At 38.0% G+C, this 27,878-nt stretch overlaps 1 protein-coding gene across 7 annotated transcripts in view; it reads right to left on the bottom strand.

Moving 5' to 3' along the window:
• SHLD2 (shieldin complex subunit 2) overlaps positions 1-27,878 on the bottom strand; it is an 82,407-nt gene that overhangs the window by 5,504 nt on the left and 49,025 nt on the right. For 5 of the 7 annotated variants that reach the window (XM_019444831.2, XM_019444829.2, XM_053909672.1 and 2 more), the window contains 5 exons: positions 24,162-24,269; positions 17,664-17,858; positions 17,367-17,501; positions 10,210-10,416; positions 4,275-4,503 (listed from right to left, as the gene is read on the bottom strand). In XM_019444831.2, coding sequence (XP_019300376.2) covers positions 4,275-4,503; positions 10,210-10,416; positions 17,367-17,501; positions 17,664-17,858; positions 24,162-24,269 — 874 coding nt within the window. Of the gene's footprint in view, positions 1-4,274; positions 4,504-9,182; positions 9,225-10,209; positions 10,417-17,366; positions 17,502-17,663; positions 17,859-24,161; positions 24,270-27,878 lie in introns of those variants that run through there. The other 2 variants (XM_053909675.1, XM_053909671.1) reach the window with 2 other exon arrangements.

Genomic DNA, 27,878 nt, shown 5'->3' with positions numbered 1-27,878 from the left:
GGACGTGCACTGCAATACTGTTAGCAGTTGCGTTACATTTGGACACATCACTGTCTACCCACAAGGCACCAATTAAATATATGCCGATCTATTCAGGTATGGAATATGAGGCAGCCAACTAAAAGTGTGAGGGAGCTCCCTAACTGCTGACATGCACTGATTTCCAAAGTGAAAACGATGAGATGGGGAGAGAGTGCTGTGTGTCACAGGGGAGTGAAATCTGGGCAGGGAGGCGCACAGCCTGTGTCTGGACGGAGGCCCAGGACACAGTGGGTGGGGGGAGGGAGGGAGGGGATATTGTCACAGTAAGGCTTTTGTATCTTTTAAACATTTCTATGTTGGTATTAGGAATGTCTTACACATTAAATTTTACATATTAAAAACAATTTTTAAAAATTAAAAAAAAGAAAGGGATATACATGTGCTGGTGTTAGCATAATAAATTACTAGACGAATATACAAAAAACTTTGACAAGCATGGAATCAGCACTGGTGGTGGATGGGGTGGGTGGGGAGGAACTTTCTGCTTTGTATCTTCCTCTACTGTTCGCATTTTTACCATGGCTATATTACCTCTTTTAAAAATAAATTGTAGAAAATAAATTGAGAACAGGTTTTAGAAACAGACTCATTAATATAGAGGAATTTAACATAACAGCTAAACCACACTCCTGATTTTCCCCCTTTACCCACGTGATGATTCTAGGTCTTCCCTCTTTTTCACTCTACTCTTTCCCCCATGCTGTCTTTCCTCCTCCATTATTTCAGCAAATACACACTCAATATCTACTATGTGCCAAGCACCATGCTAAGCACTGGGCGCTTGCTAGGAAACAAGACAAATCTGGTTCCCTCACATGAGGAGCGTAAGAGTTTAGAGGGGCGAAAAGACAGTAAGCATTTTGACAGTGATGCCAAGATGATTCAACAGGGAGAGAATAGACTCTGCAATAAATCATGCCAGGACAACCAGATATCCACATGTGAAAAAATGAAGTTGGACCCCTTCCTTATAATCCTGACAACTCAAAATACACTATGGACCTATATGTAAGAGTCAAAACCATAAAATTCTTACAAGTATAGGAGTAAATCTCTATGATCTCAGCTTAAGAATGATAGCTTTCTTAGCTACGATACCATTTAAAAGCAAAGCAACAAAAAGAAAAACACATAATAAAAAAATGTTGGCAAGGATGTGCAGAACTTCATATACTCTTGGTGAGAATGTAAAACTGGGCAACACCTTTGGAAAACAGTTTGGAAGTTCCTCAAAAAGTTAAACATAGAGTTACCATACAACCCAACAATTCTAAAACGTACATTCACATGAAAATGTGTACACAAATGTTCGCAACGGTACTATTTATAGCAGCCAAAAGGTGGGGAACAGTCCAAACGTTGAGTTGGGGGGGGGGTGCCTGCTAATGGAAATGGGGCTACTGGGGGCAGGGGTGATGAAAATGTCATAAAATTGACCATGGTGACAGCTGCATAACTCCGTGAATATACTAAAACCATGGATTGTATATCTTGGATGGGTTCATTTGATGCTACGTGAGTTCTACCCAATAAAGACGATTTTTAGAAAAGACAGAACACAACTAGACAAGTACAAATTGCAATGTGCACACGCCTGGTGCTGTAGCAGAAAGTCGAGGGATTAGGAAGGCCTCCTGATGAAGTACCATTTGAACAGAGACGTGAGGGAGTCAGGCTGGTGGAATCAGGCAGAGGGAAGAACACGCAAGAAAGCCCACGGAGAAGAAGAACAAGTGTCCAAGAACTGCCCGAAGGCTGGGGTGGCTGGAACACAGCGAGCCGGGGGAGGCGTGGCAGCAGACAAGGTTGCGGGCGCGACACGGGCACGACAGTGTAAGGGGAAACTCCTGGAAGGTGTTTAAGTGAGGCAGCGATCACCCAGTCAGCTGCGTAGAGAATGGGCTGGAGCGGGCAAAGGCAGAAGGAGACCAACTGAGAGACGATGCTGCTCTGACAGTTTGAGCAAGACATAGCAGCGGCTTGGACCAGGCCCACGTGCTGCTGGACCAGGACGCACTGACTTCCCTTTCTGGTTTCACAATCACTGGGGTTTCAGCAAGGCCAGGTGAAAAGGATGCCACATGCTCTGCAATGTGTGGGATCCCCTCTACAATTGGAAAGTATCCTGCCTGAAATGTCAATAGTGCCCCTGAGTCTGAGGAACAGGACTAAGATGCCAGCAGTGGAGACAGAAAAAAGCAAGTGAATTTGTGATACAGTTTTGGATGAAAATTTGTAGGACTTGCCAGTAGATCAGACATGAGAGGTAAGGAATAAGAAATGATTTAAAGGTTATGTGCAGGTTTCTAGGTTACGGGGGTAGACGGTGATGCCATTCACTGGGAAGTATAAAAATGGGAAGAATCCAGTTTGATATAGATGGGAAAAAATAAGAGAGTCAATCTCAGGCATTTTTAATGTGGGATACCTGACAAATAGTCAAGTAGGGAATTCAGCATCTCAATACTTGAGCTTGGAGGAAAAAACCAGGGTAAAGATGCAAATGAAAGTCACCAGCACATAGAGAATCCTTTGCAAGCAAGTATGAGACTCAAACCATGGTATCTAATGTTTCCACTGGAAAATCAGCTCCAAGTTGCCAGTAACCAACATAAAATGTGATTGATCCACTCACAGTATGGGACTCTCCCGCCATAGGAATGTTCATTAAGTATTTCATAAAAGACTTTTAAGTACAAGAAGTATGCTTGTATCAATCAATATAACCTCCACAGCAATAAATATCAGGTGAACATACATAGACACCTAATAACTGCCTAATTGATGGAGTCTTTGAAAAATAACCAGAGCTTTTTCTTCTTCAGTTTGCTGACTGAGTTATGTAGAGTCCTAAGTGATGATTTATGCGATGTTTTCTGAATTACGTATGTGATAATTTGAAAGAAGCTGTCATTTAATATCTCAAAGTTTTCTTTTAATCTGGATCCTAAACCTAAGAACAATTTAAAGACTTTTAAATAAATTTAAAAAAAAAACCCAACTCTTACTTTGGCTATCAACATTCGAGTAACACAAAGAATTAGCACTACCTCTTCAACGCAGTATCGTTTAGGATTAGACCTTATGTACCTCATACTAGATTATACCATAATTGGGTGATATTGATATGTGAGGTCCTTCTCTTGAACAGTTATTTTTTAGACTGAATATTCAAAGTCTCTCTTCTCTTTAAGGGATATTTATTGGGTAATGTTTTTGTCCAATAAACAATATATTGATTAGGAACATTAAGAATGGCATAAAATAACACATATACTCTGTAAGGAGCTGTAACTGTTGATAAGAAATAAATTTTAATTAATTATGTTTCTTATATACCATGCATCTTAATTTAATTTTCTTTCTCATACAAGCAACCTTCAGAGTAAGAGCAAAATGTACTTACTTATTTATAAGGTTTATAGATTAAGCTTCTGAAAATGTTCTTAATGTATACCATGATAACATGCTGAATACATGTGCATTTAGTTTTTAGATACTGCAGTAGTTAGAAATAGAAAAGAGCATAAGACACTGATGGCTATTCTGTAAAGCCATACAATTTACAAGGTAAAAAGAAAAATATTATCCATGACTCTGAACATTTATTATTTGAAAAATGTGTTTTCCACTGAGCTGGTTTGCAATTTTACCAAAGAACATTTGCAATCCTTAATTTCTAATATAAAGTTGGAAAAACTAAGGCACAGAAAAGTTAAACATCCTATTAGCTTCCAGAACTCAGAGGTTAGATCATAGAATACTTTTAACTTTTAAATTCCAATTATATGTTAAGGTAGGGAAATCAGTTTCTCATGAGCCATTTAGATCCTGGTTAAAAATATAAACCAAGTAAAAATTTTCTTCAGTATAGCTGCTTGAAGACAATAAAAATCTCCCAATTACTGCTTTTAAAAATTCCTGTTATGATTACTGGATAATTTTTGCTTTCATAAATAACCATTTGTCATTCAAGGGGAAAAAATGTATTCTCTTGGATTTAGCTCTAGTTAGTTCTCATAGGGTGATGGGCGTTGAGGAGGGCACCTGTTGGGATGAGCACTGGGTGTTGTATGGAAACCAATTTGACAATAAATTTCATATATAAAAAAAAGAAACTTACCAAAAAAACAAAAAAAGAAAGTAAGAATTGATATACACGATTTGTTGGTCATTTCCGGTCCTCTAATAATAAATATCTTCCATCCCACTGGCTTGCCTGGCTGCCTCACCTGTAGTACAGCTTCTTCATCGTAAAGGGCAAGCAGCTGTAGCACTGTTTATAGATCTTATTCCCATCAGTTTCCAGTTTCGATCCGCACTTTGCACAGCCAGTATATACGATGTCAGGAAGGGAAGAGAAGATGCTCCTCAGGGAGCTGTGGGCATTCAGAGTTATCTTCTGAGCTGCTGTAACAGGTATCACTAGCTCTAAAATCTGGGCTTTGACTAGAATCACTCCTACAAGAGACCAACAAAAAGACGTATTTATAAATGACAGGACCAAAATTATAACTGCAGTTTACAAACATGGTTAATGATATGGTTGATTCAGTTGCTTTTACACTGAAGGATATCCCTGAGGACTCGCTTTTGGTCTTCTCTTTTGTTCACTCTTTCCCTGGACAATCTCACCCGCTTGCAACTTCAGTGTTTACTCTGGGAAGTGAGGGGTGAGCTGCCGGTAACTAAAAGTGAAGATTTATTTGGAGAGTTTGGTTGCAGAGGTGGGTGTTTTCTTCCTCTCTGTTCTCTAGCATCATGCAAAATAAGGTCTATCCTTCTTTCAGGAGAAATTCCTTCAAACACTTGAAACCAGCTAATATACCCTCTTTCCCTGTCCTGTCTTTCTTCTGATCATTGCTAAAAGCCAAATGGCCTGATCATTGCTAAAAGCCAAATGGCAGGTCAGCTATTCTTTCAGTCTCTGCTTTATCCAAAATAATACACCACTAGCTTATCCTCTGTTTAAACTTTGTTTTTGTTTTTCAATTTCCTGCCCATCACCATCCATTCTCTGGGCATAGGTTACACAGCACATGAGCACCGAGAGTCTGCATTTACGAAATGTGTGACTCGCCAGGACATTGAGCATGTTCCTTGACTGCTCACTGGCTCATGCATTCACCTGTTAGACAAATACTGAGTATCTGGTATCTATCAGGCATTCCCTTTTTCTAATTCACCTTTGCCTTATTATATACTAGTGAGGTCTGTGAGTTCATCTGAGTTCATCTTCTCCCCTCCTCTCCAGATTCAGTTTAAAGCCTTTATTTAAGCCTTTGGATTTGTTCTTCTTCATCCTTTTAGCAGGGAGTATACTCCAGGTCAGGAACTCATCCTTCTGGCTACCTATGCTCTTTTTGGGTTATCTTTAAGACTCCCACTAATGGTGACTTTCCTATTCCTAAGTCCTTCTGTTTGCTTTAGTCTTTTGGCACCCAAAGACTTTTCCAATCATGTCCTGTATCCCTACATGAATTGCAAGAATGCGTAGTGGTCAGCATACTTAATAAACTACAGCAGACTCTACATCACACCTTTCCACAGACATGTTGAATCACTAAAACATTGATGAAAGAATTCAATAATTTTAGAAGAACACTAACATCACTCCTAACATTTTATAAATTTACATGCCTCTATAAAAGAATTAAAAGTTCATTATCAATGTAGCTTCTGTTTCAAGGGGGCTTATAGCCTGCTGGGTACTGACATTCTGCTGATGGAAGGACCAGATGCTGAGTAAGCATCTTCATTTCTTTATAAGGAGCCAGGCACAGCCTCACCCCATCCAGCTTCTGTGAAGTTTTGTTAAGAGAACAGACTTTCTTAGGAAATTGTCCCATGTTAAGCTCCCTTTCTCCCTCCTTTTATTTAACTGAAACATGTCAGGAAAAAACTGCTTGTACTTCTATATACTCTATCCATTTCTGTCTTAAAAACACATAAACAATGAGAGAAACAATGAATTTAGCCCTCATAAGTGAACGTAAAGAGAAGGAAAAACGGCTAAAAGGACCACTCTGAACACAGCCTACCAGGGACTGACTGTACAGCACAAAGTCTTTGCATGGTTTAACAACGGGGAGTCCATCTCCAGAGTTTGCAAGGACATGCCCAATCCTCAGCCTCAGTCCCCAAACCAAATCTTCAGAGCTGTGAGCACCTATTTTGTTAGTGTTTATGATAGTCATTTTTATTTTAAAATCTATTTCTATGTCTTCAATTCCAGCAGGGAGCTGCTCTGTGTAAGCAGTAGATAATAGAGCTGACTTCTCCATGACACCAAGTTAAATGTAGCCCCTATTCTACCTGCGGCATACTTTCTTGCAGCGACCAGCTCCATAAGCCTATAGTGCTCTTGGAGGGCAGAGGAGGGGTGCATAAATATGAAGCAGCATAAAAATTTGTATATTCTATCATCTGTGTTCATCTTCCAGAAATGTTAGTTTTTTAAGGTTTTATTTTTACATAATCTCTACACCCAACATGGTGCTCGAACTCATGACCTCAAGATCAAGCATTGCATGCTCTACTGACTGAGGCAGCCAGGCGCCCCCAGGAATATTAATTTAAATTAACTGTTAGTATGGGGGTGCCTGGGTGGCTCAGTCAGTTACGCATCCGACTTCAGCTCAGGTCATGGTCTCTTGGTTCATGAGTTTGAGCCCTGCATTGGGCTCTGTGCTGACAGCTCAGAGCCTGGGAGCCTGCTTTGAATTCTGTGTCTCCCTCTCTCTCTGTCCCTCGCCTGCTCACACTGTGTCTCTCTCAAAAATAAACATTAAAAATTAAAAAAAATTAATTAACTGTTAGTATTAATAAATGTTGCAATGTAGAACTAGGTATATGGAGTTCTTCTCTAAGAATAAATCTCTGTATTCCATTAAAAGTTGGGTTTTTTGAGAGGTGTTACTGTTTTTGTTTTCCACTTGCATTCTCCTTAGACTTAATAATGGTCATATCTTGGAGAACATATATGCATACATATGTGAATTAACACTACACAAGTCAGAAAATTTTAATCTGGCATTTGGCCAACGTAGAAAAAGGGACTGGATTTATGCTCCCATCTTATGATATAATAAAAAATAAATATTTGATCTTTGTCCCTAGTTCCTGGCACAGAGCTCTAAAAAATGCTTGGATCTCCAAGTGATAAGAGTGACTTCCGTATGCTAATAAGATGATGACAGGCGGCTGGGGGCCCATGGGCAGCCTCAGGTCTTGGTGGGGAAGGGGGCTGATGACCACAAAGACCAAGGCATGGTTAGAGGGTTGGAACTTTCAGCTCCACCCCTCCAAACTCTGGGGAGTGGAAAGAGGTTGGAGATTGAATTAATCACAAACAGCCAGTGATTTAATCAATCATGCCTACACAAGGAAACCTTGATAAAAACCCTTAAGCAAAAGGGTTCAAGGAGCTTCTGGGTTAATGAACATGTTGAGGTACTGGGAGAACTTGAAAAGGGTGGAGGCTCTGTGCCCCTTCATCCATACCTCGCCCTGTGCATCTCTTCCACTTGGCTGTTCCTGAGTTGTATCCTTTATACCAAACCACTAAACGCAAATAAAGAGTGTTCCGGGGGCACCCGGGTGGCTCAGTTGATTAAGCGGCTGACTCTTGAGTTAGGCTCAGGTCATGATCTCACAGTTCAGTTTGTGAGATGGAGCCCTTGTGTCAGGCTCTGCATTGACAGCACCAGCGCAGAGCCTGCTTGGTCTTCTCTCTCTCCCTCTCTCTCTCTGCCCCTCCTCTGTTCACGCGCGTCCTGTCTCTCTCTCAAAATAATAATTTTTTTTTAATGGATACATTGGAGTTTATCAAGATTCAAAACTTAGGGCCTTCAAAAGACCTGGTTAAAAGAACAGGTGAGAAGACAAGTGATAGACTAGGAGAACATCTTTGCAAAGCATATATCTAATAAATAATTTTTATTCAGAATATAAAGAACTCTCAAAATTCAATAATAATAATCAACCCTTGTTTTTTAAATGGGTACAAGATTTCAGTTGACACTTCATCAAAGAAGACATATGGATGGCAATGAAGTACATGAAAAGATGCTCAATATCATTAGCCAATAGGGAAATGCAAATTAAAACCACAACCACCTATCATTACCTAAATTAAAAAGAATGCTCATACCAAGTGTTGACGTGGATGTGGGAAAAACAGAACTCCCACACACTGCTTGGTGGAAATGTAAAATGCTACAACTACTTTGGAAAACAGTTTGACGGTTTCTTAAAAAATTAAACACACATCTACCATACAATACAGCTATTTATTCAACTCCTAGGTACCTACCCACCAAAAAAGAAAGGACTATGTCCATCTAACACTTTATACATGAATGTTTATAGAAGCTTTACTTATAATAGCCAAGAACGGAAACAACCCAGATGTTCGTCAGCAGATGAACAGACAAATCGCAGTGCATTCATACAACAGAATAAAAAGGAATGAATTAGTGATATGCACAAAAGCAGAGATACATCTCAAAAGAATTTGCTTAAAGATGCCAAACAAAACAGTGTACATAATATATGATTCCATGTATAAAAAATCATAGAAAAGTCAAACTAATCTCTGGTGATAGAAAGCAGATTGATTGCCTAGAAGGATCAGGGGGCAGGCATGCGTGGAAGGGAGAGATTACAAAGGGGCAGACTGGTGATGGTTTAACGACTGTGGTGATGGTTTCATGAGTTTCGTGTCAAAACTCACCAGTGTGAATGTGTATACTTCAAATAAGGGCAGTTTACTGTATGAAAATTATACCCTAAAAACTCAGTTAAAAAAGTTTTTTAAATCTGACACTCTGAGCTGTATTTGAAAAGCACTGTGATAGATCCTCTGCTCTGCCTATGATACAACTTATACGTTTCTGTGGATGTACCAAAAGGGGGTATAGCGTGCCAGCAAAAAGTCCCAGAAATAAACTTGAAAATCTTAGCATGTGATCTCTTAGGAGCTTCAACCCATTTCATTTTGGAACAGATTCTTTTTTATTAGAATTGTAAAAATAATCTTATTTCACTTAAACCACACCTAGCATTTAATAAAATCTAAAACCATCTATAAGAATTCAGAAAATTACTCATGCAAACGGGAGAATAAAATTAAAACTTACTATCAAGATCCAAAGTTCCTGAGATATTCTTAAAAACTTAACCTACAAAAGCACCAAGAATGGTAATCTTATATAAATTCTGAGAAAAAAAATTTGACCAAATATTTTCTTCTTCATTAGAAAATTTAAATTATGTAACAATAAACCTACAGATACATTCCATTTTTTTCAACCCCCATTTCCCCTCTAAAAACAATTGCTACAATAACCACTAGAAAACATTCTATTAGTTTCCAAGATTGATGATCACTGACATTTACTGATTGATTATTGGCATTTCAACCTTAAATATAGCCTTGAATGCCATCTAATTTGTTATACCTTTAACTAGGAGTTAGCATACTTTTAGCATCATCTCTGTACTTAGGAAGCCAATGCAATTTATGAGAAGTATTTTCCACTTAACTTGTATCACTTTATCTAGTTATTTTCACTATTTGACTCTCTTTATTCTGAAGTGTATAACATATTGAACCTAAAGCACATTCCTTTTACTACTGCACTCTAATTACTTTAATGGTATTAAGTTCATGGAAAGCATGTACGTGAATAAAATCCATTTCCAAAGCCATTCTTTCATGTAGTGTTTCTGAGGATTAATTTTATACCCATATATGCACACACACATACAAATACGTGAGTTCAGAAAGTACATTATATTTTACTAAGCAGTAAGCAAATTGCGTGGATTCTATATCAATGCTAAATTTTAACAACCATGTACAGGTAGCAGCTTAGTAACTTGATAAAATGCTTATCTCAACAGTCACTCTGGTTAGGGTCATTTTTCTATTTCCGGTTTATTAAATGATGAATGGCTTGTATAAATATGCAAAAAATATTTTTAAGTAATTCTCTAATAATTACAACTTAACCTCAAAGGATTGGTAGGCAGAAAGCTCAGAAGATGCAAATATCTGGTTCGGCTATTTATGATGATCTGTATTTCACTTTTATGTTCAATTGTACATTTTTCCCCACAAATGGCAGCTTAAACTAGCAGTGTCTTACATATTAGAGATCTTACCTGAACGCTTGTCCTCTAAGTGTGTTGCCAAATCTGACATCTTCACAAAGGAGGGCATGCTTTTTTGGAATTTTGCTTTAAATTTAACCGCCCTTATATCATCATCAAACAGGCACTCACAGGATGACCAAGATGTTGTATGCAATTCTAAGCTTTCTAGGATGTAATTGCGCTGAACAAAAAGATATTTAAATTCCCAAATATAATCTTAAACAAACAAACAAACAAAAACAAAAAGTCACCAAAAAAGAAATAATCTAGGCTCAGAATCAAATTAAATAGATCAATCTGATTAAATCAGTTAAATGCAACATTTATCGCACTAAGGAATTTGGGTGTAAAGAGACAAAATGTGAACGCTGTTTTAAGGCAATAGGATAAAGATGCTGGAGATAATTTTAATAAAAATGTTTTCTAAAGATTTCCTGGTCTCTTAAACAGTCATAATTTATCATAACTAACTGCTTTTCAGAGTAGCTATTTCCTGTTTTGGTGTCTACAGGCAAAGATTTTTAAAAATAGGAAGGCATAGAAATGGACACATGTCTGCCATAAGTAATACCTCTCATTGATTTTCCAACACCTTTGTTTTCTTATTTAGCTAATTTTTCCAGGACAAAAAAAAAAAAAAAGCATTGAGAGACAACTGCATGTATTTTTAGCTCCATCAGTAATAATTTGAATCCTTAAAACCACAGTAGCACAGAGCTCCTTTCCAAATAATCACATTCTATATTAATAAATTCAACTTTATAATAAAACAAAAAGATTTCTTAGCACTAAGTTTTCTAATAATAACAGCTATTTTTATAAAACAGTATTTTTAGTTTCCTTCAGGCAATAAATCTAATTCACACCCCTCCCCAACACTGCCTTAGTTTTTTTCCTTAGTTTCTTTTGGAAAAATGGACAGTCTTAAAAACGGTAAATCTGTACAGACAGAGCATCGTTAGGAAGAGCTAAAGCATATATATTCCAAGTTATTGCTTAAAAACAATCGCTATTTTTAAAATGGTTTGCTTGTCTTATTATAAAATACATGCTCAGAAATCAGAGAAGCTAAATAAGCAAATAAATAACACCTGTAATCTCAACATCCCCAAATCAACACAGTTAACACTTTTGTGGACATCCAGTTGTTTTCAATGTGATTTTTACTTAATATGTTAAATATATTTTGTATGTCCTTAAGTATTATTCTATATTATTTTTTTTAATGTTTATTTACTTTTGAGAGAGAGAGACAGAGAGACAGAGAGAGAGCAAGCAGGGGAGAGACAGACACAGAAGGAGACACAGAATCCAAAGCAGGCTCCAGGATCCGAGTTGTCAGCACAGAGCCCAATGCAGGGCTCGAACCCATGAACCACGAGATCATGCCCTAAGTCGAAGTCGGATGCCCAAATGACTGAGGCACCCAGGCGTCCCGTTATTTTATATGATTTTTAAATACTACATAATATGTCAATACTTTGGCACAGATATTCCAAAATCTTAAAAATTATTATAGCAATTCCCTATTTAAAGCATGTTGGTTGTTTTTTCAATTTTTTATTATTATAACAATACTGTGATAAGTATATTTTTAGCTACATCTCTATAGCCATGAGAAATTCCTAGAAGTATAATCATTAGGCGAAAGGTATTCCAAATTCTGAGATTTTCAAACACATTATCAGTTGTCCTCAAGAAAGGTTTTGCCAAGTTACATTTCCAATAGTTTATGAGAGTAGCTGTTCCTCCACATATTCTCTATCAATTTCTCAGGAGAAAAATCACGGGCTGTCATTATTTTATTTGTGTGCCTTCAATTACTAGTAAGTAAATTTTTTTCATACATTCATTGGCCATTTTTATTTCTTCTTTGGGGGACTTTCTGTTCATATCTCTTGCCCATTTATCCTTACAGATATTTGTCTTTTGCTTATTGCATTATCTTCTGACAAAATGCAATCTTTTTTTCTGGTTTTTCACTTTCTTTTTAATTTGGCATATGGTGATTTTTATGTACGGTTCTTGTTGCTGCATTTTTTTAACCTTCTAATCTTTTTTTTTTTTTTAACGTTTATTTATTTTTGAGACAAAGAGAGACAGAGCATGAACGGGGGAGGGTCAATGAGAGGGAGACACAGAATCTGAAACAGGCTCCAGGCTCCAGGCTCCGAGGTGTCAGCACAGAGCCCAACGCGAGGCTCGAACTCATGGACCGCGAAATCATGACCTGAGCCGAAGTCGGACGCTTAACCAACTGAGCCACCCAGGCGTCCCTAACCTTCTAATCTTTAGATACCAAATAAGTTTGCTTATATTTTCTTCTACTACTCACAGTTTCTTTTTTTAAAAGATATTTGAAACTTTAATGCATCTGGAATTTATTTTGGCACAAATATGAAGTATAAACTCAATTCTCCTTTTTCCCAAATTGTTAGCTCGATATTTCAAACATTACCTGCTCTTTTTCCAAAAGGAAAAAGTTTCCTTTATTTCTTAATTATAAATAAAATATATTTACTATAAAATATTTATACAATAAAAGAAAAGAGCAGTAATAGATAAAATAAGATTGGCCAATGTTTTAATATAGTAGATAATGGGTACTGTAGCTCATTATATTATTTTGTATATATTAAGTTTGAAGTTTTTACTAAAGGTTTAAAAAATAAATGTGGATTCACACATCCATATAATTCAAACTAGAGGCATAAAGAAAAAAAACACACATAGCATTTTGGTATCTCCAATTCTTTAATATTTAGTATTTCCAATTCTTTTAATGTATACACATACTTACATACCTGCTTTATTAAAATGGGATCCTACTGTACATGAAACTATATAATGTACTTATTTTTTTCCTTTTTCCATGTTTTTAATTGCCATTATTGCACCAATACGGCATATGCTTTATACACATATATATTTCATTTTCAATTTTATCATGTACTGTTTAAACTAAATATTAACATCATTTCCATCTCTCCAGGCTAATGAACATACATATCTTTGGTAGTGAATACCTTTCTGTGTCCACCCAGACCACAAATGACCTTCTCAACTGCTCCTTCACCCTCTGAAATAAGCTCAGGCATTCCTATTGTACTTTCCCACCCTGCCCCTGAGGCCACAGTTGATTGAATAGAATTCAATCCGGGCAATCAGATTTTCCGTGCTAGGAATTTGGAAATGGCACTGGTCTAGGTTAAAAGGAAAAGTAAGAGCAGGAGCTACAGGGTAACCATCTTCTGCTGCCTTCCCTATGGTTGAAGAAAAGCAGAGGAAGTCTGCAAGGAGTGAATAAAGCAGACAGACAGAGAAGCTGCCTGGTACCCACAAAGCTTTTCAGCTCCCAGTCCCAAGAACCCCTGAACCCATCAGCGCTCTTGCTCTCTGCACCCTGAGACATTCATTCCTGTATACTTCAGATACATCCCCCTGAATTGTTGAAATTACCCAGAGAAGAGGTCCAGTTCTAACTACAAGCCCTCTGTGCCCAAGTTTAAATGTAATTTCTTAATACATTCCATGGATTGCAAAACCTCTGTGCACAGACATTTTCAAATGGCCAACAGGCACATGAAAAGATGTTCAACGTCGCTCCTTATCAGGGAAATACAAATCAAAACCACACTCAGATACCACCTCACACCAGTCAGAGTGGCCAAAATGAAGAAATCAGGAGACTATAGATGCTGGAGAGGATGTGGAGAAACAGGAACCCTCTTGCACTGTTGGTGGGAATGCAAATTGGTGCAGCCGCTCTGGAAAGCAGTGTGGAGGTTCCTCAGAAAATTAAAAATAGACCTACCCTATGACCCAGCAATAGCACTGCTAGGAATTTATCCAAGGGATACAGGAGTACTGATGCATAGGGGCACCTGTACCCCAATGTTTATAGCGGCACTCTCAACAATAGCCAAATTATGGAAAGAGCCTAAATGTCCATCAACTGATGAATGGATAAAGAAATTGTGGTTTATATACACAATGGAATACTACGTGGCAATGAGAAAAAATGAAATATGGCCTTTTGTAGCAACATGGATGGAACTGGAGAGTGTGATGCTAAGTGAAATAAGCCATACAGAGAAAGACAGATACCATATGGTTTCACTCTTATGTGGATCCTGAGAAACATAACAGAAACCCATGGGGGAGGGGAAGGAAAAAAAAAAAAAAAGAGGTTAGAGTGGGAGAGAGCCAAAGCATAAGAGACTGTTAAAAACTGAGAACAAACTGAGGGTTGATGGGGGGTGGGAGGGAGGGCAGGGTGGGAGGGGGGGCAGGGTGGGTGATGGGTATTGAGGAGGGCACCTTTTGGGATGAGCACTGGGTGTTGTATGGAAACCAATTTGATAGTAAATTTCATATATTAAAAAATAAAAAAAAAATATTAAGTGATAAAAAAAAAAACAAAAAAAAACAAAAAAACAAATGTGTGTGTGTGTTTTTTTCTTATCATTTGAAATGAAGTTATTTCCTCCTCAAACTTGAGTCTCTTACTTCTTAAAGACTGGGAATTTTGACTGGTTGCTTAATCTGTATTTTATTCTTACTTCATTTATTCATAAAGAAAACAGGGGCACGAGGGTGGCTCAGTCGGTTAAACGTCTGACTTCAGCTCAGGTCATGATCTGGCGGTTTGTAGGTTCGGCCCCACGTCTGGGCTCTGTGCTGACAGCTCAGAGCCTGGAGCCTGCTTTGGATTCTGTGTCTCCCTCTCTCTCTGCCCCTCCCCGCTCACACTTTGTCTCTCTCTCTCTCTCTCTCTCTCTCAAAAATAAATAAACATTAAAAAAAGAAGAAAACATCTATGAGGGCAGGCACAGTGCTGTGTAATGAGCATACAGTGGTGAACAAGCATGGCAGGATGCTTGTATTCATAGAAATTTTAATCTATGGAGAAAATCAGTTTTCAAGCAAGCAAATAAGCTGGATAATCCTGATTGTGTTCAGTGGCACAAATGGCCTTCAAAGAGTTGATCTGATAGAGAGTGGTTATGCATATGTGTGTGAGGCCCCTCTAAGAATATGAAATTGGGGCTGAGAAATGAAGGAGCCATCCACGCAGGGAGCTTCAGGAGAAAGCACTCTGGACAAGGGAAACATGTAAATTCAGGATCCAAGCCAGGAAAAAGATCAGCAAGTTCAAGTAACAGAGAGGAGTCATGTGCAGGTTGGACTAGTTAGTCTGAGGGAGACTGGTATTGAGACAATTTGTAATACATTTTTATATTGAATCATGAATTAAGGATGTGAATAGATTTCAAACTGCCATGCAGACCTAACTATGATTTTGCATGAAGTATAATCACAAATGTTGGGATCATTTGCATTACTCTGCCTATTTAGTAATATCACAAGAGTGGTTTACTACAATTTGTTACATTTTTAAAGTATTAGATTTCTATTAGATACTTTCAGGTGAATATTGCATTAGAATGGCATTCACTTCTGAATAGCTTATTTTATGTACCCACTTATCCCTAAGAAGTCCACACTCATTAGGACCTAGACTGTGATCAACACTTGCTACATATGAGGCATCCCAAATTCCCATGCATATTTCAAAAGAATGTGGATTTGGGATTTCTTATTATTCTTCCCCCAAAATATCAGCTCTGTGATCTCCAGTATTCAGTAACAACTACCTGACGGTCATTTCTGATTATATCACCTACATGTGAGTTTGTTATCCTCAGGAACAAGTAAAACCAGTGCCCAGTGTGGAGGTTAACATAGAGAATGCCTCAAGAAGTCCTAAATGAATACATAAAATGCTAACCATTTCTGAAGGGAGAATTACTTACTTAGATGATCCTTCAAAATTGGTATTATCCTATTTTAAAAAGAATAATCTTGAGGTATTGAGGTGGATTATCATAACTTAAAAGTGATGGCAATGAATAAAGTGTGCTAAATTAATGAGTGAACAAAGAACAACTGTATCTTAATTCCTGGACTCACAAATTTTCAATATTAACCTAAATACCATAGGATTATCTAGAGACAACTGGAATGTCTCTTCTATTAACCAAAGAACTACTATATTCTTCTATATTTCAAAGAATATCCACATTAAGCCCAGAGCAGTGTGCTTGGCTACAGCTCTATCATCAATGGAATAACACCTTTGACCTACATTTTGTCCCGCATGCACTAGACTCATGTTCCCAGCTCTGACATAATGGTCAATAATGATGGCTGGTCTACCACTGACACGTGTTTGTCGGATTTCTCAACTGAACAAATATTTGTTGCTGTTTGATCCTAACATGAAAGTCAAAAGTCAGACTTATCTCAAATCTTGGTTATGGGCTATTAATGATTAAAAGAGAGAATGTGACAGATCGTATCCTTAGATAATTATTTTGTAGGTAGAAGTTTGGGAAGAGGCATTAACTCTTTGGGGTAAAAAAAAAAAAAAAGTCACACACCTAATCAATCTGTAGATTAATTTAGCAGGATAAAATGACTGGTAAGCCACTAATTAAACTGTCTCTGACTGTCACAACTAAAGAATCTCACAATATCAAAATGAAGATACATCATTTTCTTGAAACATCAATTCCATTTAATTAAATACATCATAAATTATTATTAACTCCTGTTTTAAAGAAAATGGAATCGTAGGTCATATTTTAAGCACGAACATTGTATGGATGGCTAGCTAATAGTCCGCGCTTTTAGAACAACTGGTATAAAAGCCTGGAATGCACTCATTTATTAAACAGTAACATTGAGACTTGAAAGGGTTAATGCAGCTCCCCTAACATCTGCCTTATAACCAGGGAGAAGTTTATTTATCAGGGTACTTTGGCTGAATAAAAACTGTAGAAGCTTCTCCAGAATTCAATTTTAAAGAACATTTCCTGAAGGAGATAAGACCTTCGCTAAAAAGGTAAAGTAGTATACCTGGGAATAAGTAGAAGCTTTTATTCTACCACCATTAATTATAGAGGACTTTTCAGATCACTAAACTGCTTACAGGAGGTATAAAATTATAACAGAAGAAATCTGAAGAAGAATAGTCAATTATGACCACCTACTATTTCAAACACAGACCTTCTTAATCGCTTAAGAAGTTCCTCATCTGAAGCTCATAAGCATTAATCATTTACCTAACTATAAATAGATTAAATGCTTTTTGGTGTATTTACCTTTTTTCCTTTGAAGTTGAGGGTACCAGGCTGCTCCAGGACCCCATAATACAAGCACATAATGTTGACCTTGGACCTGTTCCACTGTTAACATAACTTTCCTTTGCTTCTGTCCTCTATAACTGTATAATGCCTCTGGAAAAGAAATATTTTAGTTGGCATTACTCTCTCACAGGTGACACCATACTCTAATGTCTCATGATAAATACAACCGTGATACCCAAATGATATCCTAAGAAAGTCTTGTATCTTAATTATTTTATAATCTAAAATTGAGAAGGGGCCCCCAGTGTTTACCTGTCAGTATAGTGATATCAACAACCCTCAGCACCGCATGGACTAACGTGTCCGGCTGCAGCTCCTCCAATTCTACAAATTCTATACTGCTCACTTTCTGAGGCTGCCTCTGAGGAAGATCTCGGAGATAGGAATGTTTTGTAGACACGTATGCCAGTAAGTCTCGAAGTACGGCATCACTGACTATCTTGGAATCTAAGAAAGAAAAACACACACATGCAGAAAAGATGGCAAAATTATATTTTCTTGAAAACACAGTATTTTCTTAGAAATGCATTTTATCTTGTAAAGTGTGATTAAGTGTAAAAACCACGCTTTCATTTCTACAAATATGTAACTTATTCTTAAATGTGTAGATGCAAAACATAAGCCTGATTATTTTTAACCAACGGAATTAGAATTATTTACTATCTCCAGAAATAACTTGCCCTGTTCCCTTCTCGGTTCCATTTTTCTACCAATTAACTAAGACCAGTATTTCTTTTTTTTTTTTTTTTTTTACTCCTCCATTACCCTCTTATACCCAATCGGTCCCCTAATCCTGCAGTCTGATTGGCTCACACCTTCCACGACCATCCCAACCACTGCTATTCTTCCTCAAGGCTCTTACATTTCTCACGTGAAATGCTCTTAAGGGTCACCTACCTGACCCTCCCTGAACATGTCTTCCTTTTCCCCACTTCTATGCCTCTTTCCTTACGATTGTCCCTGGCTACAATGCTGCCATCCTCTCAACCTATCCAAATACTACACAGAATACACTATGGAGAGGCTCTCAGTGACTTCTTCCCCTGAACTTAGAGGGTTTTTAGCTCCAGCTCCCGTGTGGCATGTGAGCATGTGCTACACTGGCATCGTCCCTTGATTATTAGAAGTTATTTAGTTCTTTGGTCATTATGCCATTTACATGTTTTTCTCCTATGTTTAAATTATTTGTCTCAATTTTTCTCATTTTTTGAGATACATTTACATATAATAAAATGCACACATTGATAAGTTTGCTGATTAAAATTTAATTTCCTTGAAGGAAAGGGAGGTGTATTTGAATATATGGTGGATTGTTGATCAAAATACAATCTTAGCAAAAGGCACTTACGTACCTTTTTAGAAGGTTGGGTCTACTTGCCGATTTCAGTAGAAAAAAAAACCAAGTAATTCTTCTTTCCTTCTCCCTTTAACACCCTCCTCCTAATGTATTTCTTATGCCACACTAAAGCCTCATTATTCATTCACTAATCAGAAGACCATCCACTGTGTGCCAGGCGTCATGCCAGGTTCTAGGGATACAAAGATATACCTTGTCTGTATACCTGCCATTATACCTGCCCAGAAGAATTATCAACCTAGAGACAGTCAATAACAAACACAGGGCTTAGAGTATAAGAGATACATGGAAGCATTCTAGCAACACACAAAATCAACTGCCCAGGCAAGTGGAAAGAGGCTTTATTGAAGAAATATTTGAGCTGGGTTTTGGAAAAATGTCCTGGAGTTTTCTAGGTAATAATTGGAGGAGGGGGTATATCTCCAGGTAAAGAGAAAGGGGTCTGTATTCCTTTATGTATTATAGATGCCTCTGGCAGTCTGATGAAGTATAAATCCATTATCGGAATAATATTTTTATAATAGCCTTATTGAGATATAACTCACATGCATAAAATTATCTTTATCAGAATAGTATTTTTATAACAGCCTTGTTGAGATACAATTCACATGCATAAAATTCACATTTTAAAGTGTATAATTCAGGGCACCTGGCTGACTCAGTCAGTAGAACATTCAACTCTAAACCTCAAGGTCATGAGTTCAAACCCCATGTTGGGTGTGAAGTCTACTCAAAAATAAAATTTTTAAAAATGGAAAGAAAAGAAAAGGAAAGGGAAAAGAAAAGAAAAGAAAAGAAAAGAAAAGAAAAGAAAAGAAAAGAAAAAATAATGGGGCACCTGGGTGGCTCAGTCAGTTAAGCATCCCACTTCAGCTCAACTCATGATTTCATGGTTCATGGGTTCAAGCCCCAAATCGGGCTCTGTGCTGACAGCTCAGAGCAAGATTCTGTCTCCCTCTCTGCCCCTCCCCCACTCATGCTCTGTCTCTATCTCAAAACTGAATAAACGTTAAAAAAAAAATTTTTTTTAAAGGGGCACCTGGATGGCTCAGTCAAATACCTGACTTCGGTTCAGGTCACGACCTCACAGTTCATGGGTCCAAGCCCCTTGTCAGGCTCTGTGCTGACAGCTCAGAGCCTGGAGGCTGCTTCAGATTCTGTCTGCCTCTCTCTCTGCCCCTCCCCAGTTCATGCTCGCTTGCTCTCTCTCTCTCTCTCTCTCTCTCTCAAAAATAAATATTTTTTAAAAAATTTTTTAATTTTTAAATAAAATATAATAATAAAAATAATTTAGTTCTGCATAGTATTCCACTGTGGAAATGTAACACAATTTAATCAACCATTCTGCTATGTAGAGGCATTCCAATTTTTCCCTCTTGCAATTACAAATACTGCCTCATGTTGTTATAATTGTATCTTTAGGACAGATTCCTACAAGTAGGCTTGCTGGGTTGAAAGCTGAGTACATACGTACTTTGTAATTTTGTATCACCAAATATCTCTCCAGAAACTGCAGCAATTCTCATTGCCTCCAGCAATGTGTCAGAGGGCCTGTTTTCCCACAGCCTCATCAACAGCATGTGTTATCATATTTTTAAATTTTTGCCAATCTGATAGTAAGAAATAAAATTTCTGTGTAGTTTTAATTTGAATGACTCAGGTCTTTTTCCCATTTTCCTATCAGGTCCTTTGTCACTCAGTTTGTAAGAGTTCTCCCTATACTAGGAATATTAGCCTTTCGTCTAGGTGTATGTTGCAAATATTCTCTCCAAGTCTGCAGATTGTCTTTTGGCTTTGTTAATGGTGCTTCTGGTCATGCAAAATTTTCTTTTTCTTTTTTTTTAAATTTTTTTTTTAACGTTTATTTATTTTTGAGACAGAGAGAGACAGAGCATGAACGGGGGAGTGGCAGAGAGAGAGGGAGACACAGAATCGGAAGCAGGCTCCAGGCTCTGAGCCATCAGCCCAGAGCCCGACGCGGGGCTCGAACTCACGGACCGCGAGATCGTGACCTGGCTGAAGTCGGAGGCTTAACCGACTGCGCCACCCAGGCGCCCCTAATTTTCTCTTTTTTCGAAATGGCTACCCAGTTGCCTCACCACCATTTATTAAAAAGTTTACCTTTACCTCAGTGATCTCAGATAATATCTTTGTCATATACTAAATTATATGTATACAGGTCTAATTCTGATCTTCCTGTTCTATTCCACTGGTCCATTTGTCTATTTATGTACCAGTATCACACTATTTTAATTATAGAGGCTTTACAGTTCAATGCCTGTCTCGTAAGCATGGTCCCTTGTGCTTTCTCTTTTTGAATGTTTTCCTGGATATTCCTGCATGTTTGTTTTTCCATACGATGGTTAGTATCAAGTTGTATATGCCATAGCATGGCTTCCCAATATTGTTATTGAGATGGTCCTGAATTTATAAATTCACTTATGGAGACCGGATACCATTATAATGTTGAGTCACCTTATTCAGGAACAGGGAATGCTGTGCTTCCATTTCTTCTTGTCTTTCTTTCTTTCTGGAGTGGTTAAATTTTTTTCCTTATATAGGCTTTGCAAATTTCTTGTTAAATGTATTCCGAAGTATCTTCTTTATTGCTTTCACCAATGACTTTTGCCCTACCGTCATGTCCTCTGTTCAGTGTTTGTATATGGAAGGCTAGTGACAGTTTCAACATTAATTTTAGTATCCTGTTGCACCACTGAATTCCTTTATCATTTGAATTGATTCTTTGGTTCCCTGGAGTGTTTCTGATATGTTATCAAAGCATTTGCACGTATAGTTTTTACTCTTCTTCACCCACCCAGATACCTCTGCTTGTCTAGTTGTATTGGTTGATAACTCCAGTATCATGATAACGAGCAACAAGCAGCAGAAATAGTGGACATCCTTACCTTGTTCCTGATTTTAGTGGAAATGCCTCTAGTGTTTCTCCATTAAATAAGATACTGGCATTAGGACTAAATACATCTGTTTTAGTGACACAGTATCAACTGTATTGTAATTGTTACCACTGTATTGATACTATATTTATTGATCCTGAAGGAGAAAGTATCCTCAACTCCATTTCCTGGAGAGCTTCTTATGATAAAGGGGTGCTCAATTTTGTCAATATTTATGGAGATAATCATACAATTTTTCTTTCCATTTATTAATATGGTATATGATAGTCATAGACCTTCTAATATTGAAACACATCTTTCCATTTCTGGAAAAAATCTCACTTGGTCATTATTTCTTTAAGGTAGTGTTAGATTTCGTTTACTAATATTTTGTTTAGACTTTGTATGCGTGTACGATACTAGTCTGTGTTCTTATTTGTAATGTCTTTCTTTGGTTTAGGTGTCAGTGTCTTACTTACTTTATAAAAGGAATCAGGAAGTTTCCTTCTTCAATATTCTAGAAGAATTTTCAGAGCACTGGAACTATCTGGTCTCTTGGTAGAATTCTCCTGTGAAACGATGTGAGCCTGGCAACATTTTTGTATGGTAGTTCTTGAATAATTTTCTCTATTTCTTCTATAGAACTGGTCTGCCTAAGCTATATCTCAAATCCATCCATTTCTCATTATCTCTGCTGGCCACCCATTATCTCTCAACCTCGACTACTGCAGTAACTTCCTAACTCCCTAATTCAGCTCCATGAGCAGCCCCTCGCAGCCAGATCTATGGTATTCCTATCTCTGCCCTTTGTTAGTTTCCATCATAGCACTCATATCACCCTCATGTCTGTAGGTTCTTCCTTATCGGCCCGCCACACAGGGACATCGGTGCCACGAAGGCTGGCACCAGGTGGACACTGTTCACCACTGTACCCCCGGTGCACAGTGCTTCAAACAACGTCAACACTTCATACATATAAACTGGGTAGGTGAAGAACTCAACTTTAGTTATTTTATGAGATCATGTCAGTGCTGATTTTCTGTTGACTAGTTTCCCTCGGAAACAGGGAAATCTTAACCCTTTCCAAACACCTTTGTTATTGTTCTAACTGTTGTTACTCTCTTTTTTTTTTTTTTTAATTTTTTTTTTAACGTTTATTTATTTTTGAGACAGAGAGAGACAGAGCATGAATGGGGGAGGGTCAGAGAGAGAGGGAGACACAGAATCTGAAATAGGCTCCAGGCTCTGAGTGGTCAGCACAGAGCCTGACGCGGGGCTCGAACTCACGGACCGTGAGATCATGACCTGAGCTGAAGTCGGACGCTCAACCGACTGAGCCACCCAGGCGCCCCTGTTGTTACTCTCTTCTACTTACCCTGCCTTCCTTTGAGAATACTTATTATTCACGGGTTGGAATATGCTGTACCTTCCATACATGCCACACAACTTTCTTGTTATTCTAATTAATCTCTTGTAAAATCAGTGTATTCTTATGTACTCATAGCTATCTTTCTATGACACTGTTTCAGTATTCCATCAAATACATTTTGCTTACTATTTCTCCGTTAATATTTCTGTATTGTTATTATATATTACATGCAGGTTCAATACCTCATGGTTCAATATATTACATGCAGGTTCAATACCTCACATTTAATCTTCACAGCAACCCTATAAGCTACGTATGTATTTTAATTTCCATTTCACAGATGAGGAAACAAGGGTACAATGAGGTTAAGTAACTTGCCGGAAGACACAGACTGTGCAAGTGGTAGGGTCAGGATTCAAATCTTGCTCTGACTCCAGAGACTATAACTACCAGTTTATACTGTCTCCCTTACTTTGTTTTCTTTCTTTTTTTTTTTTTATTTTTATTTTTTTTATATATTTCTTGGAGAAAAAGATAGCTTCTGGGCTCTTCAGTGATGATTTTAAAGAAGAGAAAATGGATGTCAGAGAAGGAGGGTAGTCTTTCCTTGCAGTGCTGGACTGAAGAACAAGGATTCAAACCACAACTGTCTGAGTGGAAGGCCCAGGCTTTTCTCACGACCTCAAGGGTTCCTAACCAGAGGCTGGGGAACCCCACAGAGAACTTTAGCCTGGCAACAGAGAACTTTAGAGGTCCAGGGAACCATTTGGAGTTATGTGCAAAATTCTGTGTCTATCTACCTAAGTCTATTTTTCTGGAGAAAGGGCACATAGCTTCTCTAAGAGAGCTAGGACTCCCTAAAAGGTTAAGAACTACCACTATGTGGACACTCTAAGGAAAGTAAGAAAATGGAAACTGAACCCCAATATTTCTTAAAACAAATATGATTTACAACATACAAGTTTATTTTTATAAATTCTATTTTCAGTCTTACTAAAGAAAATAAACCAATACTGTCCAGCTAATCCGTTTAGAAAACATTTTGTAAAATTACTATTTTAACTTTTTTTTCTAATATGTATATATACTTTTGAATACTAAGAAATGATTACATTTAAAACGTGTCTTACATTCTTCAGACTGGACAGACGGGTAACTCCCAAGATTTAATAACTGACTGGTAAAAGTTGATTGTAGTACTGTCTCACCAACCCAATGATCTTCATGAACAGTAACATCTAGACAGGGGGAAACAAAAGTTCTGATCATGTCATAAATTCCTTCACACTGTGGTTAACTTGCCAATCATAGCAAAATATTATTAACATCTCTCACAGGCCAGGCAACTAAAGATCAAGTGGGTTAAATCATCTGCCTAAAGCCACAAAATGATAATATAGCAACAACAGAATTTCGAACAGTATCAATATGGAAGCTCATTGCTCCACAAAGAATGGTTTAATGGCTTTTGTTCATGTAAAAAAAAAAAATGTTATAGTGTCTATTTTGAGAAATTAAAAGGAAATCATTTAGGGGCAGGAAGCAAAGTAATGGTTCCAAAACAGTAGTGTCTAACAGAGTAAATAATATTAGTATGCATTTACCCCTTCTGCCACAAACACATATGAATATAAGACATCCTTAAAGGACTTGGATTATTTTCCCCTCAATAGCATGGTAATCTTCATCTACAGATGTTAAAAGTGAAAGATTTTGGAGGTAAGGAACACTTTCCAATAGGAAAAAGAGAGCTCTATGATCTAAGATGGATACAAAAGAATCATAAAGTGGCACTAAATATACCAACAGGTAGAAACAATTTCAAGTAGAGCAAAACTGTAAGTTAGAGACAGAGACATAGCAATCTCTGGAAGAATATAAACAGTGCATAAAAGAATATAAACAGTGCATAAAATGCTAGAGGTATAAAGATATCCTAATAGTAGCCAATTTTTGAGATAATAAGGAAGAAAAACAAGGATGCACACATTCCAAGTAGTCACTTCCAAATTTACACCCAGACCCTTTCCCCAGCTTCAAACCCACTTACCCATTTATCCACAACTGCCTCACGGACATTCCTGACTGGATATTCTATTGGCTCTCCAAATTCAAAAATTGCTCAAACCTGCTTTTCTTCTCACATTACCCATCTCATTTGTTGGCACTGTGGAGCTAGCCAGGTAAATTAAAATGTGAAGTCATCCTGAACGTCTACCTCTCCCTCCCCACCTTCTGTCTCCAAACCCCCACCTGCTGAACACTGCCCCGTGAGTCTCCCCACCGGCCCTTGACAGTGCTGTTTTATATCGTGCATTCCTTTCTCTCCTGGTAGGTCCCCTTCCCACCTCCAATCCATGTCCCCCAGGGCCAATGAGTAATTTTTCACGAACATTAATGTGATCCATTAACTAGTTTAAAAAACACTCAGCTCCCCTCTGCCTGGCCAGAAATAGCTAGGACAGCATTTTAGACTCTTCATAATCTGACCATCAGGATGCCTGCTCTTCAGGAAGGAACAAATAAGAAATTTCAAGGACAGACTTCGGAAAACTAGGTTGTAAAACCTATGTTGGGTTAGTGACCTGCTAATCACTGGTGACAGGGTGGAGTGGAATCAATGGCCCAGCCCTTGCCTCCTGGCTGTCCTGATTCCCTCTCACTTATGTGCCCTAGAGCCTCTCCTATTTGTTCTTAAAAATCTGTGGTTTCCCCCAGATAGGGCCCAAGGTCCTCTTTGAATTCTGGTCAGCAGTCTCCCATAGACCATCCTTACTTACAGCATCTCTTCATTCTATTGCTGAAAGTCTAACGGCAAAAGGTCAACTGTGTTACTGAACGGAACGTGATCTAGAATACATCTGCTGTGGGAAAATTTTCAGTTTTGGGGTGTATATCAGTAGATAGTATGAGATATCCAACATAGAGATATAAAAATGTACAATTGGATGCTGTTAATTAACATAGGAGTTTACCTACAAATTTCTATGTAAATATAATTTTACTACCTAACTAGGAAAGTATAGGTTTCTCTGTTTTCCATGAAGTTTCCATCTGTCCCCACAAACAAAAGAAACTTATGCAGAAATTGATGAACTAGATTACTTTACTAAGGAAATAAGGTAAAAGAGGGGAAAAAAAAACCCTGATATTATTTTTAAAGGTGCTGATAGAAATCATCTAAATATCCTATAATGAGAAAATGGCTAAGTAAAGCGGTAAAGTCACTTGACAGGTTACCTAGTTGCTAACAACCGTATAGACACTAGGGGAAAACACAGAGATGGCAGGTCTGAGTTTCCATCTGCCAGGAAAAGTCCTCCTATGGGGCCCACACAGTGACAGTAATTGCCTTGGTAAAATAACCAGTCCAGGGCTCAGCTCTCTCTTTATAGTCTGGGGAATCTGATTTTGTCAGCATCCCCAAAATAGATTTCAGCTCTGCAACATAAGCTCACATTAAACAGGTTCATGAGACAAACAAACAAAAAAAAACAGAACACAATTTTTTTTTTTTTTTTAATTTTCACTGAGGCATTAATTGCCACAGAAACAACATTGGCAGCCAATTCTCACCTTGTAGGCAGTTTCACACCTGGGAAGCCAGATCATAAGCAAAGGGCAGCTCAGTGAGCACTGAATCAGAACAGAGGGAGCTGGATGAACCGCCTTGCCAACAAATAAGATGACATTGCCAGTGGGACGGGACTGTGCTGGGCCTATGGGTTATAGCCCACGTTTATCCCCTTATTAGAGGCTGCACCTGATGTACAGCCTGATGCACCTAATGTACAATAGCCAAGGCTCTCATTCCCCCAGCAAGCCATTAGGCGGGAACCACTAATGATTGCCTTCATGTTTTCTTTTTCCTAGCTTCTAAGGCTCACCCACTCTTCTTCTCTACCACATTCTTTCTTTAGACACGTTATTGAGCTTAATCAGTTTCCTCCCAGTCTGGGACTCATCCTTAAAATGACTGGTATCTCTGGTCTAATACAATGTGTATTTATTTTCAATTAATAAAGAACCTGTAACACAATGTTAGATTTCTTATGTCAGAAAAAGAAGCAAGGTAAAAACCGTTCCTTGGAAGGTATTATGCTAAGTGAAATAAGTCAGTCAGAGAAAGACAGATATCATATATTTTCACTCATATGTGGAACTTGAGGAACTTAACAGAAGACCGGAGGGGAAGGGAAGAGGGGGAAAAAATAGCTACAAACAGAGAGGGAGGGAGGCAAACCCTAAGAGACTCTTAAATACAGAGGACAAACTGAGGGTTGATGGCGGGGGGGAGGGGAAAATGGGTGATGCGCATTGGGGAGGGCACCTGTTGGGATGAGCACTGGATGTTGTATGTAAGCGATGAATCATGAGAATCTACCCCCAAAACCAAGAGCACACTGTACACACTGTATGTTAGCCAATTTGACAATAAGTCATGTTTAAAAAAAAAAAAAAAAGAATGTTCTTAATGATTACAAGTATATAGTAAGAGTATGGGTTCCAGAGTCTAGGTGAAATCCTGGCTTTGCCACTTCCTAGATGTGTGAAACTGGGTAAGTGGCTTTACTTTTCTGGGTCTCAGTTTCCTCAAAGTAAAAAATGGGGATAATAATCCATACCTTTTTCATACAGTTGTTGTAATGAGTTGACATACATGCAAAGTTTAAAACACAAAATAAGTTCCCAATAAACATCAACCATCCTCTGTGTACGTATATACATTCTAAGGAGCACAGGGAGAACAACGGGACGGTAACTCTCCGAAACGTTACCGGTGGTGACATGAGGCTGGTTTACTATCAAGAGTTCTTCCTTTCCACATTTCCAAATGTGATTAATAC

Source organism: Panthera pardus, unplaced genomic scaffold, assembly GCF_024362965.1.
Source record: "Panthera pardus isolate Hobbes unplaced genomic scaffold, ASM2436296v1 HiC_scaffold_22, whole genome shotgun sequence".
Classification (NCBI taxonomy): Eukaryota; Metazoa; Chordata; class Mammalia; order Carnivora; family Felidae; genus Panthera; species Panthera pardus.
Note: the sequence above shows the minus strand (reverse complement) of the source record. Positions and strands in the feature narration are given on the sequence as shown.